The sequence below is a fragment of the Gavialis gangeticus genome, unplaced genomic scaffold (genome assembly GCF_001723915.1).
Source record: "Gavialis gangeticus isolate Ggan-Ray unplaced genomic scaffold, GavGan_comp1, whole genome shotgun sequence".
NCBI lineage: Eukaryota > Metazoa > Chordata > Crocodylia > Gavialidae > Gavialis > Gavialis gangeticus.
The window spans coordinates 181862692-181875191 of record NW_017729022.1 but is presented as its reverse complement, the minus strand read 5'-3'; the positions used below and the strand labels follow the sequence as shown (position 1 = coordinate 181875191).

Here is a 12500-nt window from a genome sequence, read left to right as displayed (position 1 = left end):
GTGTTTTTATAGAGAAAAACAGTTTTTGTGTAATTATTATGCCTGACCACATAGCACTCAGAGAGCAACTAAAGGTCTATCGAAGCATTTATTGAGAATGAGAAAAAGAACATAAATGTTAAAAATATAGATTGAATGAACTGTATTGGTGGGGACTGGTTCCTCCCACACAGGACATTAGCATTCTAGATATTTTAAAGTTGGTCACCTCTAATTTCTCATGCTGCCGAATGACATCATTGGAGGGTAATGATCTCGGCAACTCGACTGACAGTGTCTCACATTCTAATTCACCTTCACAAATCCATGGCATCATTTTTGGCCAAAGCAATGTCAGTCACTGACATTTGCGGCAAGTACAAAAAGGACCCCCTAATGGCAGCCATTTTTATTTGTTTCTTAAGATCCAAAGACTGCTGAAAGAACAATTGGATAAAGTTGAGGATTGGAGAAGCTTGATTTTCTTGTTCCTGTGAAATGAAACTCCAGTCCTTTTTCTTCCCTTTCCCCTTAAAAGCAGAAGTCTGCTAGGGGGTTGTAGCTGTGTCAAAGCCGTTGGGATGCCACTGCTGATCACTTTAATTACTAGGACTAAGGAGGATAAAATTAAAAGTAGCACCATTGAAGCAGTGGAAGAAAGCTTGCCGAGATGTCGGTGAACTGTGAAATATAAAAATTGCATACCAATACATTTTTATAGGAGGGAAACAAGGAATTACATTACTTATTCTTGAAGAGTTTGTCCTTAAATGGTGAAGTTTTACTTGCTGTGCATCCATGTGGCAGATTTTTAGACCATTACAAAGTAATTGGGGGAAAATAACAGAGTAAACTTTTATGTCTCTCTGGCATGTCAGATACATGACAGAGAAGTGAAAGCTTCACCTAGTTTTCTCTTTAGTATTGAAGAGTTTCTAGCATATATTGTTGTATCTGAGTTTTCAGGTTCCTTTTTTCCCTTGTAGCAAATTATTTGTTTTTGAAAAAAATACAGTTTTTGCAGCCCCCCACCTTTTTTTTTTTAGAAGAGTTAATAAAGATATTAGGTAGGAATCAAGCTGTAAGTTTTAATGTAATTGTTTTTTACCTTGTAACTTTTATAATTATTTGATACATAGCTTCTATGTGCTTTAAATCATAGTGGTTCTCCACAATCGCTTCATCCCTCAAAGCTTGGTAATCAACAGTTCAAATACATGTGTTGAGTTTAAGCTATAAATATGCTGATTGCCTTAATCAGCACAAACACAAGCAACAACCATCAGTGTTTGCACTAAGATACCCAGGATGCTGGTGACTATGTTAATCATTCAGGGATAAGAGTTCTTTCTTTAAAAAAAAAATTCAACCTACCCTATTGTAGGATGTTTCTTTCCTAAAGTACATGGAGCCTGATATTGAATCTATCATTGGCTGTAGTAGATTTAATTCTGCCATATGAATCTTCCATATTAAATTGCTTCCTTACCTTAAAAACGTGTTTTAATTTAATTTAAAACCATAAATTCATATATGTTTGGATCAACAAATCTGAAACATATGAGCAGTTTTACTTCACGTAAACTCAGATTTAATTAATGTTGCCAAATACAGTGGTTGAAATAAAATTAGTTGCTGTGTCAGTTGGCTGGCTGTAAATGAAATTAAATTGATATAGTCCATGGAAGATACAGAAGCTTTCTAGCTTTCTTTCTAGTGTGTACTTCAACAAATAAGTTTTTGATAGAACTGTTGCTCTCTGCTATCTGGGAAGTTAAGGGGTGAGAAAACAAACAAAGCAAATATGCCATCCTGCTGAAGAGCTCACAGGGCCCAAGCAAAATTGTCTTTATAGTGTTAGGACATTAGTAGAAAAGTAAATCAAGGCAATCTGATAGGGAACCAGAATTCTGTCAATCAGACTCAAGATATTGTGCTGTGTCCATATGCTTTGTTTACTGTAGGGTTTTATGAGTTGTAACCTGCCCATGCAAGCTGTTAATGAGGCTAAATCTTGCTGCTTGAGGATTGAATTACAGCACACCTCTGGGCTAATGGTTATAAACAGAAAGTCCCATTAGGGCTGCATTCTGATTCATTCATTTGCATTTTTTCTATTGTACCAAGAACAATGATGAGTAAATAGCTACAAACAAAAAATTTACATGGAAATAGATAAAATGTACCTAATTAGTATTTTGTGCTTGTTTTATTAATGATTGCTTAAACTAAATAACACTTTGTAGCAATCTTTTACAAACATTTGCAGGTGTGGAATGTCCAATTCCTTGTTTAATGGGAATGGTGTTTGACATTCATTATAAGAAAATTGAGTTACAAGTACTGCCTTCCAGAATTAGGTAGTTGTTATATTCAACCTAGTTAAGGCCATCTGCAAATACTTTGGTTTTATCCCCTGTATCAGTATGTATGAAGTTTGAAGTAAATTTAACTTCATGCCAAGTGCCAAGGTTTGTTATACTTATTTGTTCCTGTAGTATAATATGGTTATCATAATTTTTTCATTTAAGTTTGAATAATGTTTTAAAAACTAAAACAAATTCAATTTTCTATACCTTCCTATGTATTGTAGTAGATCAAATTAAGCTGACATTTTTTAAAATTTGTAGTGTCAAACTTTTTTCAAAATCTGTGCAGAAAAATATTACTAATAGTTTAATCAGTTACATGGTTTATCTTTTATAGCATTAGTGAAGGGCTTAAAATGTCTAATAGAACAGTGCTACCTTGACTGTGTTACCTTTGCATATGTTACCTGTTGTGAGATATTTGTGATTACTGTATTTAACATCAGCATTTTAAAGCAGAAGAAGTTCTTTTGTACCTACAATCTATTGTTCCAGCTGCAGTTCCTGTAATAAAGATACGGTAGTTGAAGTGGGAGGCCAGAATTCTCTTACCTGAGATTTGCATTGCTTTAACACTCTTGAAGTCAGTACAGGTAATGATGTATCTGAGAGCCATCTGGCTCCTGCTGCACATACTGTGATACACTATTTCACTAATAATTCAGTTTAATAAGGTCATTTTATAGCCATCACAAAACTTTTGTAGCTGTTGCTTTGAGACAAAAGTTCCTGAGATTTGTTTTGTATCAGAATATTTTACAGAGCATAACTGGGGAAAAAAGTGTCATAACTGGCTGAAATTGCAAATCATAAAAATTTTAACATGATAATAATTTTGGAAATGTTATAAAAATATGATTCATGGATGTCTTTAAAAATTGTGGTGTGACACCCAACTGATATAGAGCATCCTATTTATAATGTGGGCCAAGCACCATGCTGTAAACCAGTTACTATCATGATGATCAGATTGAGAATGAAATTGCATTTCTGTCAATTACTGAGTTGGCAACTGTTCAATATATCTTAGCAGCAAGATGAAGAGCGACGTCGGCAGCTGAGAGAGAGAGCTCGTCAGCTAATAGCAGAAGCTCGATCTGGAGTGAAGATGTCAGAACTTCCTAGCTACAGTGAAATGGCTGCAGAAAAGTTGAAAGAAAGGTCAAAGGCATCTGGAGGTGAGTTAAGGAACCTGGTATCTTATTCCTATGGTAACCTAGAAACCAGAGAAGACCTTTTTGGGTGTCACTTTTATTCACACTTCAAAATGTTGTTGTAGGTAATTGTTGTTCATCAGGTACTCATATCAAAAGACCAGCTATGGATATGTTTTCCAAATCAGGGCTATATCACTTAAATTCAAACAGCTAAAAGAACAGTCCATATGTTACAGGAGGAATATTGCCATATAGGTAAGAACTGTTGGCTTATATTAGTCTATTATTCAGGTTTGACTTTACCCCTAAATTTTCAGAATTCCATTAAGTATTAGTCATATGGAAATTGTGTGGCTAAAGTCCGCTGCAGTCCTTGAAAAATGTAGGATTATGAATGTAACCTGTGGAACAAAGTGTATGAGAAAGATTTAAGAAACTTTACTTTTTAATTAAACTTATTAGTAAAGTTATTTTTAGGAACATTTTAAAGAAGTCCTCTGGCATTAAATTGTTTTTATTCATTGTAACCTGGGAGGTATGAGCAATAACCTTTTGATTTTAAATGGCAGTGTTTTGACATACCACTTGCCTTTACAATTTTTAGTTGTAATATTACTGTAATATTATTAAATGGACTTCAAAATGTCATTAAATTTCATATACCTGCCAGCGCTACAAGCAGGAGTAATGTAGTGTCACTCAAGCTCAAATGGGCACTGAACACATTTCAACATAGGCATCTTGCTCTTTTAGCATCTCCTACATATGTGAAGGAGAAATTATTTTTCTTATACAAACTGGTAATTGTAAGTGCAAGAGTCGGGTAAATTCAGTGTTACGTTTATGATGTTGCATGCAGGTTCATTTACAACATGTTTTCTTCTGTTTTCAGTACATTTTTAAATATATTCTTTTTAGATGATTTTACAACTGATTTGCACTCCAGACCTACTCTCTTCTCCATTTAATACTGAGGCTGGGAATGGCTGGAAAGCATCTGAATATGTCCAGTTAGATCGGATCATCAGCTCTCCTACTCACTGGGTGAATGCAGCATGCCAAGATGCCTCCTGTTGGGGGCTGCTGTTCAGCTCTGCATTCACCATAAGCAGGAAAAATAAGGCCTTAATAGAAATAAGGAATTTTAGCTGTAAGATACAAGAGTAAGATCCCTTAGAAGTATGTACTGCTAGTTGCTTCCTTTTTCTAACATATTCCATACACTGATATTAAACACTATGGGGATATTCAAACCTGATTAATGCGGGTGCTACTTCCATGCCTGTGTGTCGAGTTCAATGATGGCATGTGCATAGTACTGTAAGTTACATTCTGAGTTTCAGTTGGCTAGAAATCAAAAGTCACATGGTAAAGTAAGGTAAATATCAACCAATACTCTACTTCAGTGTTTATCACTCTTAATCCTGCTTTATTTTATTAGCTCCACACTGATATTATCCCACTATATTCTCCAGTTGCTTTTCCTGCTGCAATTTCTCTTTCCCCTTTAAGTGGGAAGAGAGACCTTGTATTGAAGATGCTCTGGATGCCCAGTTGGTTTCAAATTACAGTGTTTTCTCTTTCACCTACATTCTAACCACATTAGACCCTAATATCAGTTGATGTAAAATGACTCGTTAGGCACTTTTCCATGTGCCCCGATGCATTCTGATTAGAACGCATTGAGGCTGACTCGATTAATCGAGTCTCCTGGAACATTCTAATCAGAACAGTTCAGCATGCTGCAGTGTCTCATGTATTCAGTATCTCTGTGTTTCAAACTGGCATTGACTGAGCTTGAGTTAAAGCACCCCCACCATTTTGAAAAGTGGGATGGTGAATACACGAGATGCTGCGGGCATTTTAATTAAAGTGACTCCTGAGAGCCACTTTGTTTAAAGTACCACCCCTCCCCCCCACACACCATCCTGGAGCACATGTATAGGTGCCCTTTGTGTTTAAAATTCCCATTATAGGCAAACTCTTCCATAATCTATAAGCTCCCTCAAAGATTATTTTGAATTTGATGTCAGCATAAATAGTCCCATAGTATTTGTGTTCTTTTCTTCCAGTACCATAATTGAGCAGGAGTTACCAGGACACCAAGCTTTTGTGTTGACTAGGATGGGTGGAGTAGGAGGGATCAAAAAATAGCAGCCAGCACACTGCTGCTCTGCCAGCAAGACAACTACAGATGTTGCTCCATGCACCACTACCACCCAGGGTACAGCACTGCCAGTTACTCCTCTGCTTTATTTTCATCAGAACATTCTGAATCCCAGTAAAGCTAGGAACAGACATCACGTTTGTCCTGGAACGAGTTGTGTCTGTGTTTGTCCTGGAACATAAAAGTGCCAGGATTGGCATGCGTACACATCACCCTTCCAAACAACGTTTAGCGAGCAGCTGGATGCAGTGCTGCCTTTCTGCCATTGATTCAATAATGCAGTCCTGGGACAACCATTCAGATGCGTTTTGTGATGTTCCAGGACAAACTGTTAGTACTTAGGGTTTGTCCCAGGACAGCAGACAAAGATGTATGATCATGCTCTGTCCCAGTTTCTCCTGGGACAAATGTATTGTCTATTTGTAGCCTGAGAACAGATTTTTTCCTTCTTTTTTTACTCTCAGTAAAAACCTAGGATGAAATTCTGCTCCACTGACTTCAGTGGGACTAGAATTTTACTCCAAGTTTCTTTAAATTTTCTAAATAATTAATTTTTTCAAACTTCTTAAATCATCTTCTATTTTGTCATAATCTCCATAATACTTGATACCTCTAGGTAAAAACACATGACATTTGAAGCTGTTCTGATTGATCTAAATGTAGCTTTTCCCTAGAATGAATTGTAATTAACTTTATTTAGCTATGATTGTCCCAGGAAAAAATGATATTTCAGATCCTTCAGAGATACTTTAAGTGGGACAGTAGGCTTATATATCTGTAGTATCCCAAGATAAAAGGGTTTCTTCTGGGGGAAATCTCATATCTGTTTTTATTCTCTGTTTATTCTGCACTGTGTCTGCTCTTGCATTCTATTGTTTTCCAGCATTTGCATAGAATTTTAAAGCAAGATCCTGCGCCTTTTAAGTCCTGTTGAGTATTAACTCACTGCATGTGTGCTCCCACAGATTCCAGTGTGACTAATTGCAGTGGCATTACTCAACATGAATAAGGGAGTCAGAACTTGGTCTATACAGTTTATAACACCATAACAGCTCCTCTTCATTGCCAACAGTATTTTGACTTGTCTGACTGGCTAGCATATTTTCTGTTTTAATGAGGTTGGGATATAACCATAATGTTATATTCTCTACATTGATTTCCATATAGTAGTCTGTCCAAGTTAGTTGCATTTTTGTTGTACTTTTATGTTTTGTTGTCTATGCACTCTGATTTACCCTTACTCTTGTTCTGTCTTTGTGCAAATTGTCTTACTTTCCTTCATCTTCATTCTTTCAAAAAAACCCTTCTTTCTTTTGCTCATAGCACATATTCAACCACCTTCTCATTCTTGCATTTCAGTATTGATAAATTGTTGTAGATTTCCAAGCCAGTTCTGTATTCACAAAGCTCCTTCTATATTGGAACAGTTTTGGGAAAGTAAGATAATATTTTTTTTAATCCAAGTAAATTACAGCATAGATATGGGTGCACAAACAAGTTAGCTTGAGGTAAGATAGGGTGGGAACTTACAGTTTCAGCCATTCCACAGTAACTGGCTGTGCATGCATTCTTATCCCACAGTGGGTACATCTATACGTGTGCTTAACTGCACATTAGACTAATTTGCTGTGGTGTACAGCATCACAGCCTGTACATGCGATGCTATTAGATTGCAGCAAACTAATTTTCATCACTTATTTTCACTATCAGGGACAGCAAAAATAACTGCGCCTAAATGCATGTGTAAACGCTGACCCGGGCATACATTGCACCTGGTCAACCCAGGCAGACCCCTTCCTGCTGCCTGCCACAGGGCTCTGCAATTTGGAGCACACTCATGTCCCAGCCAGCCCCTCTGCCACCCAATATCACCTCCCGGAGCCTGGGGCTGACCCCCCAGGTCCTCTGCCAGCCCAGGGCTACTCTGCCCCAGCTCAAACTGCTACAGTCCCGTATGCATGTGCACCCTGGACCGCAGCAGTCTAAGCATCTACACATGCCATTAAAGTGGGATAAACTCTGGTGCACCAGAGTTTATCATGTTGCCTTAATGATATGTGTTGATGCACCCGGTAAGAGCATGGTAGTTTAACCCTTCATAGTTTCATGGTAGCTAGGGTCAGGAAGGACCTGAACAGATCATCTAGCCTGGCCCCCCTGCCACAGGCAGGAATGAATGCTGGGTTCACAAGACCCCAGACAGGTGATCATCTAACCTCTTTTTGAATTTACCCAAGGTAGGGATGAGGACCACTTCCCTGGGAAGTTGATTCCAGATTCTGGCCACCCTAACTGTAAAATATTGCCTCCTGATCTCTGATCTAATCCTATTTTCCATCAGTTTATTACCATTGTTCCTCGTCACCCTGAAAGTGAAGTGAGATACCTTGTATTTGCTACAGGGAAAGAACATGCACCCAGGCACTTAGCGCAAAGTAGCTGATTATCTCTCACAGTAACTTGTTCATGTGCCCACACATTGTCTCCATTGCTTTTTCTTTTAACTTTCCTCAAAATTCCAGATTTAATAGGCTAGATCTTGTGAGTACATTCTGAGTACTACTCTGAGTTCTGTTACGTTTGCATGTGTTCGGTTTTTGTTTGTAGTAATGGATTCCCTATACAATACCTGAAGTCAAGCTTATAATACTTTTCTACAATTTCTATAGATCTCTTCTTACTATGTGTTTAATTAGCTTCTCTCTCACTCCATCTCAGCTTTAAGAAAAAAATCTTACAAGACATTTAATGATTTCTTTTCTCTTTATTTGTTTCTTTTTTTTAAAGTGCTTTATTTCTTGTGTGTCCATTTTGCAGATTACTTTCTTGCTCATTTTTGTCAGTGAAACTCTAATCTCTTTCAATATTTCTACTTACTCATTGAGAAATTTGTGGTTGGACATTGGCACTACATCCTCATTTTAAAGTCTTTATTTAACCATAGCCTGAAAAATCTATATACCTTTGACAAGTAGAAACTTTCCTTGTGTATAAAAGTCATCAACCTTTGCAAAATATGGACTTCAGGGAGGTTAGGTGATTAGAAAAAGAGAAAGACAATATTTCTTTTCCCTGTGAAGAGCTAGAGAGGTTTACAATTGGGGTTTCAGATTTGTTTGATGGCTACTACTAGGAGACTGATAAACAGAAGCATTGAGTAAGGTCCTGGGACAACATTATGATAAAAGTTCAAATACTTTATTCCTGGTAACCCAGGGGCAGCAGAGTTGGAATCATGTTTTGGCTTCATCCCTGAACAGTGAAGCAGCTGTCATTCACATCTGTGATTTACAAGAGCACTTTGCTCACTGACTATTGGGTGTCTGCCATACAGCTCTCTCTTATTGAAGATGGCTTGTTTTGCGGGGGATACAGTTGCAAAGAGAGAGGTGGTAGAGTAGAGGGGAGAGAGGGGGAATAATTGATGGTTTTTGTTGAAAAAAACAGATATGGTGTTGACGGTAATTTTGGTGACAAAATGTACAAAATATTAGAGACCAAAGATATGGAGAAGGAGATACTGAATACAATGAAAGGTAGGGAATGAGAAGCAGAGAGAGATCAGGGTATTCAGGGACAGAAACAGCAATCAACACGACTTACAAGCAGCATAGGAAAAGATGCATTTAAAAAAAATTAACGTATTGGAAAAAGGAGGGATGGAAGCAGTAACCAAGACTAGAGGATGTAGTAAGTTACATTTTAAAATGTATAAAATAGAGAAGCAGTTGACAATACATTACTTTTATATCCAGTACACAGTAGGAGCTGCACAGTTGTTCTGTCCCTTCCAGTTGCTCAAAGAGTGACTTTGGACAAATGTTCATGAGCGAGACATGGCATCCCATGCCCAGGTTATTTTTTTCAGTAATATCTCCTTTTCTGAAAAATTACCTCTATGGGCTTCGTGTTTTTTTCTTAACTTCCAGTGTTTCTTTTGTACCTGAAATACTGTATTTCCACCTTTTACCTGCCTTTCATTCATCTACTTTGCTTTTCTTATAGCGTCCAGCTTCTCCTAATTGCATTCTGCTGTCTTAAAGCAAGCTTTACACCTGACATTTCAAAAAATATCCAGCTGAGCATACTGCTTGAGTGGTGTCCCAGTGACAGCCTGAAGATTGACGTTCGCTTGTCTACAGAACAAGTGCAATAGGGGAAGCAAGAACATAAACTTTTGTCCTTCTGCAGTATGGTTCAATCCTTAGAAAAGCTTGTCTATAAAAGAAAATTACACAGACTTGGTTTTGTTTAGTTTCCTGGAAACTGATGCTGCTAGTTTGGGAAAACCTCTTATGTAAATCAGTTTTAGAGTATCTTGTGTCAATTTAGCTGAAGGCAATAAGGAATCAAGTTAAACTAGATAGATATAAGACACCCTGGCTAGGGACAGAAATTTCACATAAACTAGTATAAGTGATCGGAAACCAGTTGAAATCTGTAACACAACAGAAATTGCACATAAACCACTTCTAAAATAGCTGAAACCAATTTAAGATAGACCTGGATAGATGTAGTACCAGAATTAACTGATTTAAGTTAAATCAGTTTACTGAACTTCTGTCTCACGTCTCCTCCAAATTCAAGTTAACTCATAGTCCCCCAGCATCTCAGGATGCTTTGCACCTTCCCCACAACTCTTCTCTCACAGGGTGGGTGGGCTAGCCTTGGCCCAAGCTGTCTGCTCCAGCTGAGAAGGGAGGTATGCTCTAGCACCCCCTGGCTTCTGGCCTAAGCCACTGAAGGCATGTTGCTGCATTTCCAGAATCAAAAGTGAATGTCTGTTCACTTGCTTATTGGTTTAATCTACATCAAGGGTAGGCAAAGTACAGCCCTCGGGCCAGATCCAGCCCATGGAGGGACTTTGTACAGCCCATGCTGGGTCCCTCAGTCCCACCTGGCCCAGGCACCATCCAGCCTGTAGCACATCCTGCTACCCCTGGGCCCACAGCAAGGGTGGGGTAGGTCTGTGGTTAGTGGTTAGACTCCAGCCCCAGCCCCATGGGCACTGGAGGGGACCCACACACAGAGCCCTGGCTTTGGCCCTGACCCTGGCCCATCCCATCCCCATGCCTACTCTGGATCTGCCCTGACTGGAGTGAGCAAGCTCCGAACTAGCTGGGACCTGCATGCACAGTCCAGACCCTGCCCACCCACAACGAGCAGCAGAAGCTGTTGCTGGGTGCGGAGGCAAATCTGCTGCTTCCCTCTCACTGCTGCTGGGCCCTTCTTGCTGCAGCCACCTGGAAGCCCACTCCCAGACTGCCCTGAAGTTTCTCTCTGCTGCCGTCACCACTGCCACCAGCACCGCCTTTGGGCCACCCAGTGGGACAGTGGTGGCAGTGGAGAGGAGCCTCAGGGCAGCCAGGGCACAGGGTTCTGGCAGCTGCAGCAAAAAGGGCTGCAGCAGCAAGGGGGAGGCAGCCACTTTACTCCTATGCCCATCAGCAGCTTCTACCACCACTGCTCATCGTGGACAGGCTGGTCTGGAGCAGGCACAGGATGGGTCAGGGTTGGGGCTGTGCACATGAGTCCCAGCTAGTCTGGAGCTTATCTGCTCAGGCTGGCGCTAGGCAGAACAGGTGAAGAGCGGGCCAGTGCTGTGTGCTCACTTGCCACTGGGCAGTGGTGGCGGTGAGGAGCTGCAGGGCGTGCTGCCTCTGGGCTGTTGCAGTTGAGGGGAGGTTGCTAACCAGCCTGTGACAGCTCCCTAAAACTGCCTATGTGGCCTGCAGGCCCAAATAATTGCCCACCCTTAACCTACACAGTTTAAGCTAACCTGTGAAGATTGAATCAATTCAGCCTCGAGCTTTTTGACTATCTGTACTTAGCCCCTGAGATCAAAAGAAGTGTCCCCACAACAGGGTTGCACCAATTCAATTCAGTCAGGTTTGAAACTGATTTTAATTGGTACAGCTTCCTCAGGTAAATGAGGAACTTCCTTTGGAAGTGAGAGGATAATTCATAGTCCAGAGACCTAGAATTTTCTGTTGAGGCTTGACAATCAGAGTACCAAATGTCAGTGACTTAGACTGTTTTATTATGTTCAGTTTATCAATTTCTGTTTCTTCATACCTAACTCATGACACTAGCTTACCCTGGTTAATTCTTGGATATCCTTATTTCTTATTTTTTAATCAAATATATTTCTCAACGGGTGCCAGAAATAAGATGGAGTTAACGTTTTTAATATTTAAAAAAATATATTTAATATATGCAACCAATTTCTATTTTCCTATTTAGTTCTTTTCTTTCATTATCTTATCCTGACACTTCCCATATTCTTCCAAAAGGCCCTATGCTGCAATTCTTACTTTTTGTATTTTGGTCTCTCTTCAATGCTGTTTTAAAACTGTACACATTGGGCAAATCCAGATGAGCCCATACGTACCTCTTGCTGCATTTGAGAGCAGTTTTAGATGTGACAAGAGGCAGGCTGGGAACAAAAAAAACCTTCCAGTGTGGGCTCAAAATTTGATACGTAGATATTCAGGTAAAAAGCAGGACAAGGCACAGTCCAGGACCATGCCCTGAGGCAACTGGAGGCCCAGGTCCTCCAAAGCAATACTCTGGTAGCTGGCCAGAGTGTCTCTGTGCCTGCCCCTTGCCCAGATGCTGCAGCATACTATAGCACATGTGGGGCAAGGAGCAGTGCAGGCTGCAATGACCTGGACCCTGGTTCCGTTACAGGTAAATGCGGGGGGAGCTGTGAGGGTGCGGGGGACTGTGGGTGGGGGGCAGCTTGGGAGGGATAGGTTCCCTGGCCACCCCCCACAGGGCCCACAGTCCCTGTGCAGGGCCCACAGCCCCCCCCCCCCCCCCCCCCCC

At 40.1% G+C, this 12500-nt stretch overlaps 1 protein-coding gene across 10 annotated transcripts in view; it reads left to right on the top strand.

Annotated features, from left to right (window-relative positions):
* EHBP1 (EH domain binding protein 1) overlaps positions 1–12500 on the top strand; it is a 452470-nt gene that overhangs the window by 358176 nt on the left and 81794 nt on the right. For 9 of the 10 annotated variants that reach the window (XM_019516608.1, XM_019516607.1, XM_019516610.1 and 6 more), the window contains one exon: positions 3379–3526. In XM_019516608.1, coding sequence (XP_019372153.1) covers positions 3379–3526 — 148 coding nt within the window. The remainder of the gene's footprint in view (positions 1–3378; positions 3527–12500) is intronic. The other variant, XM_019516605.1, reaches the window with a different exon arrangement.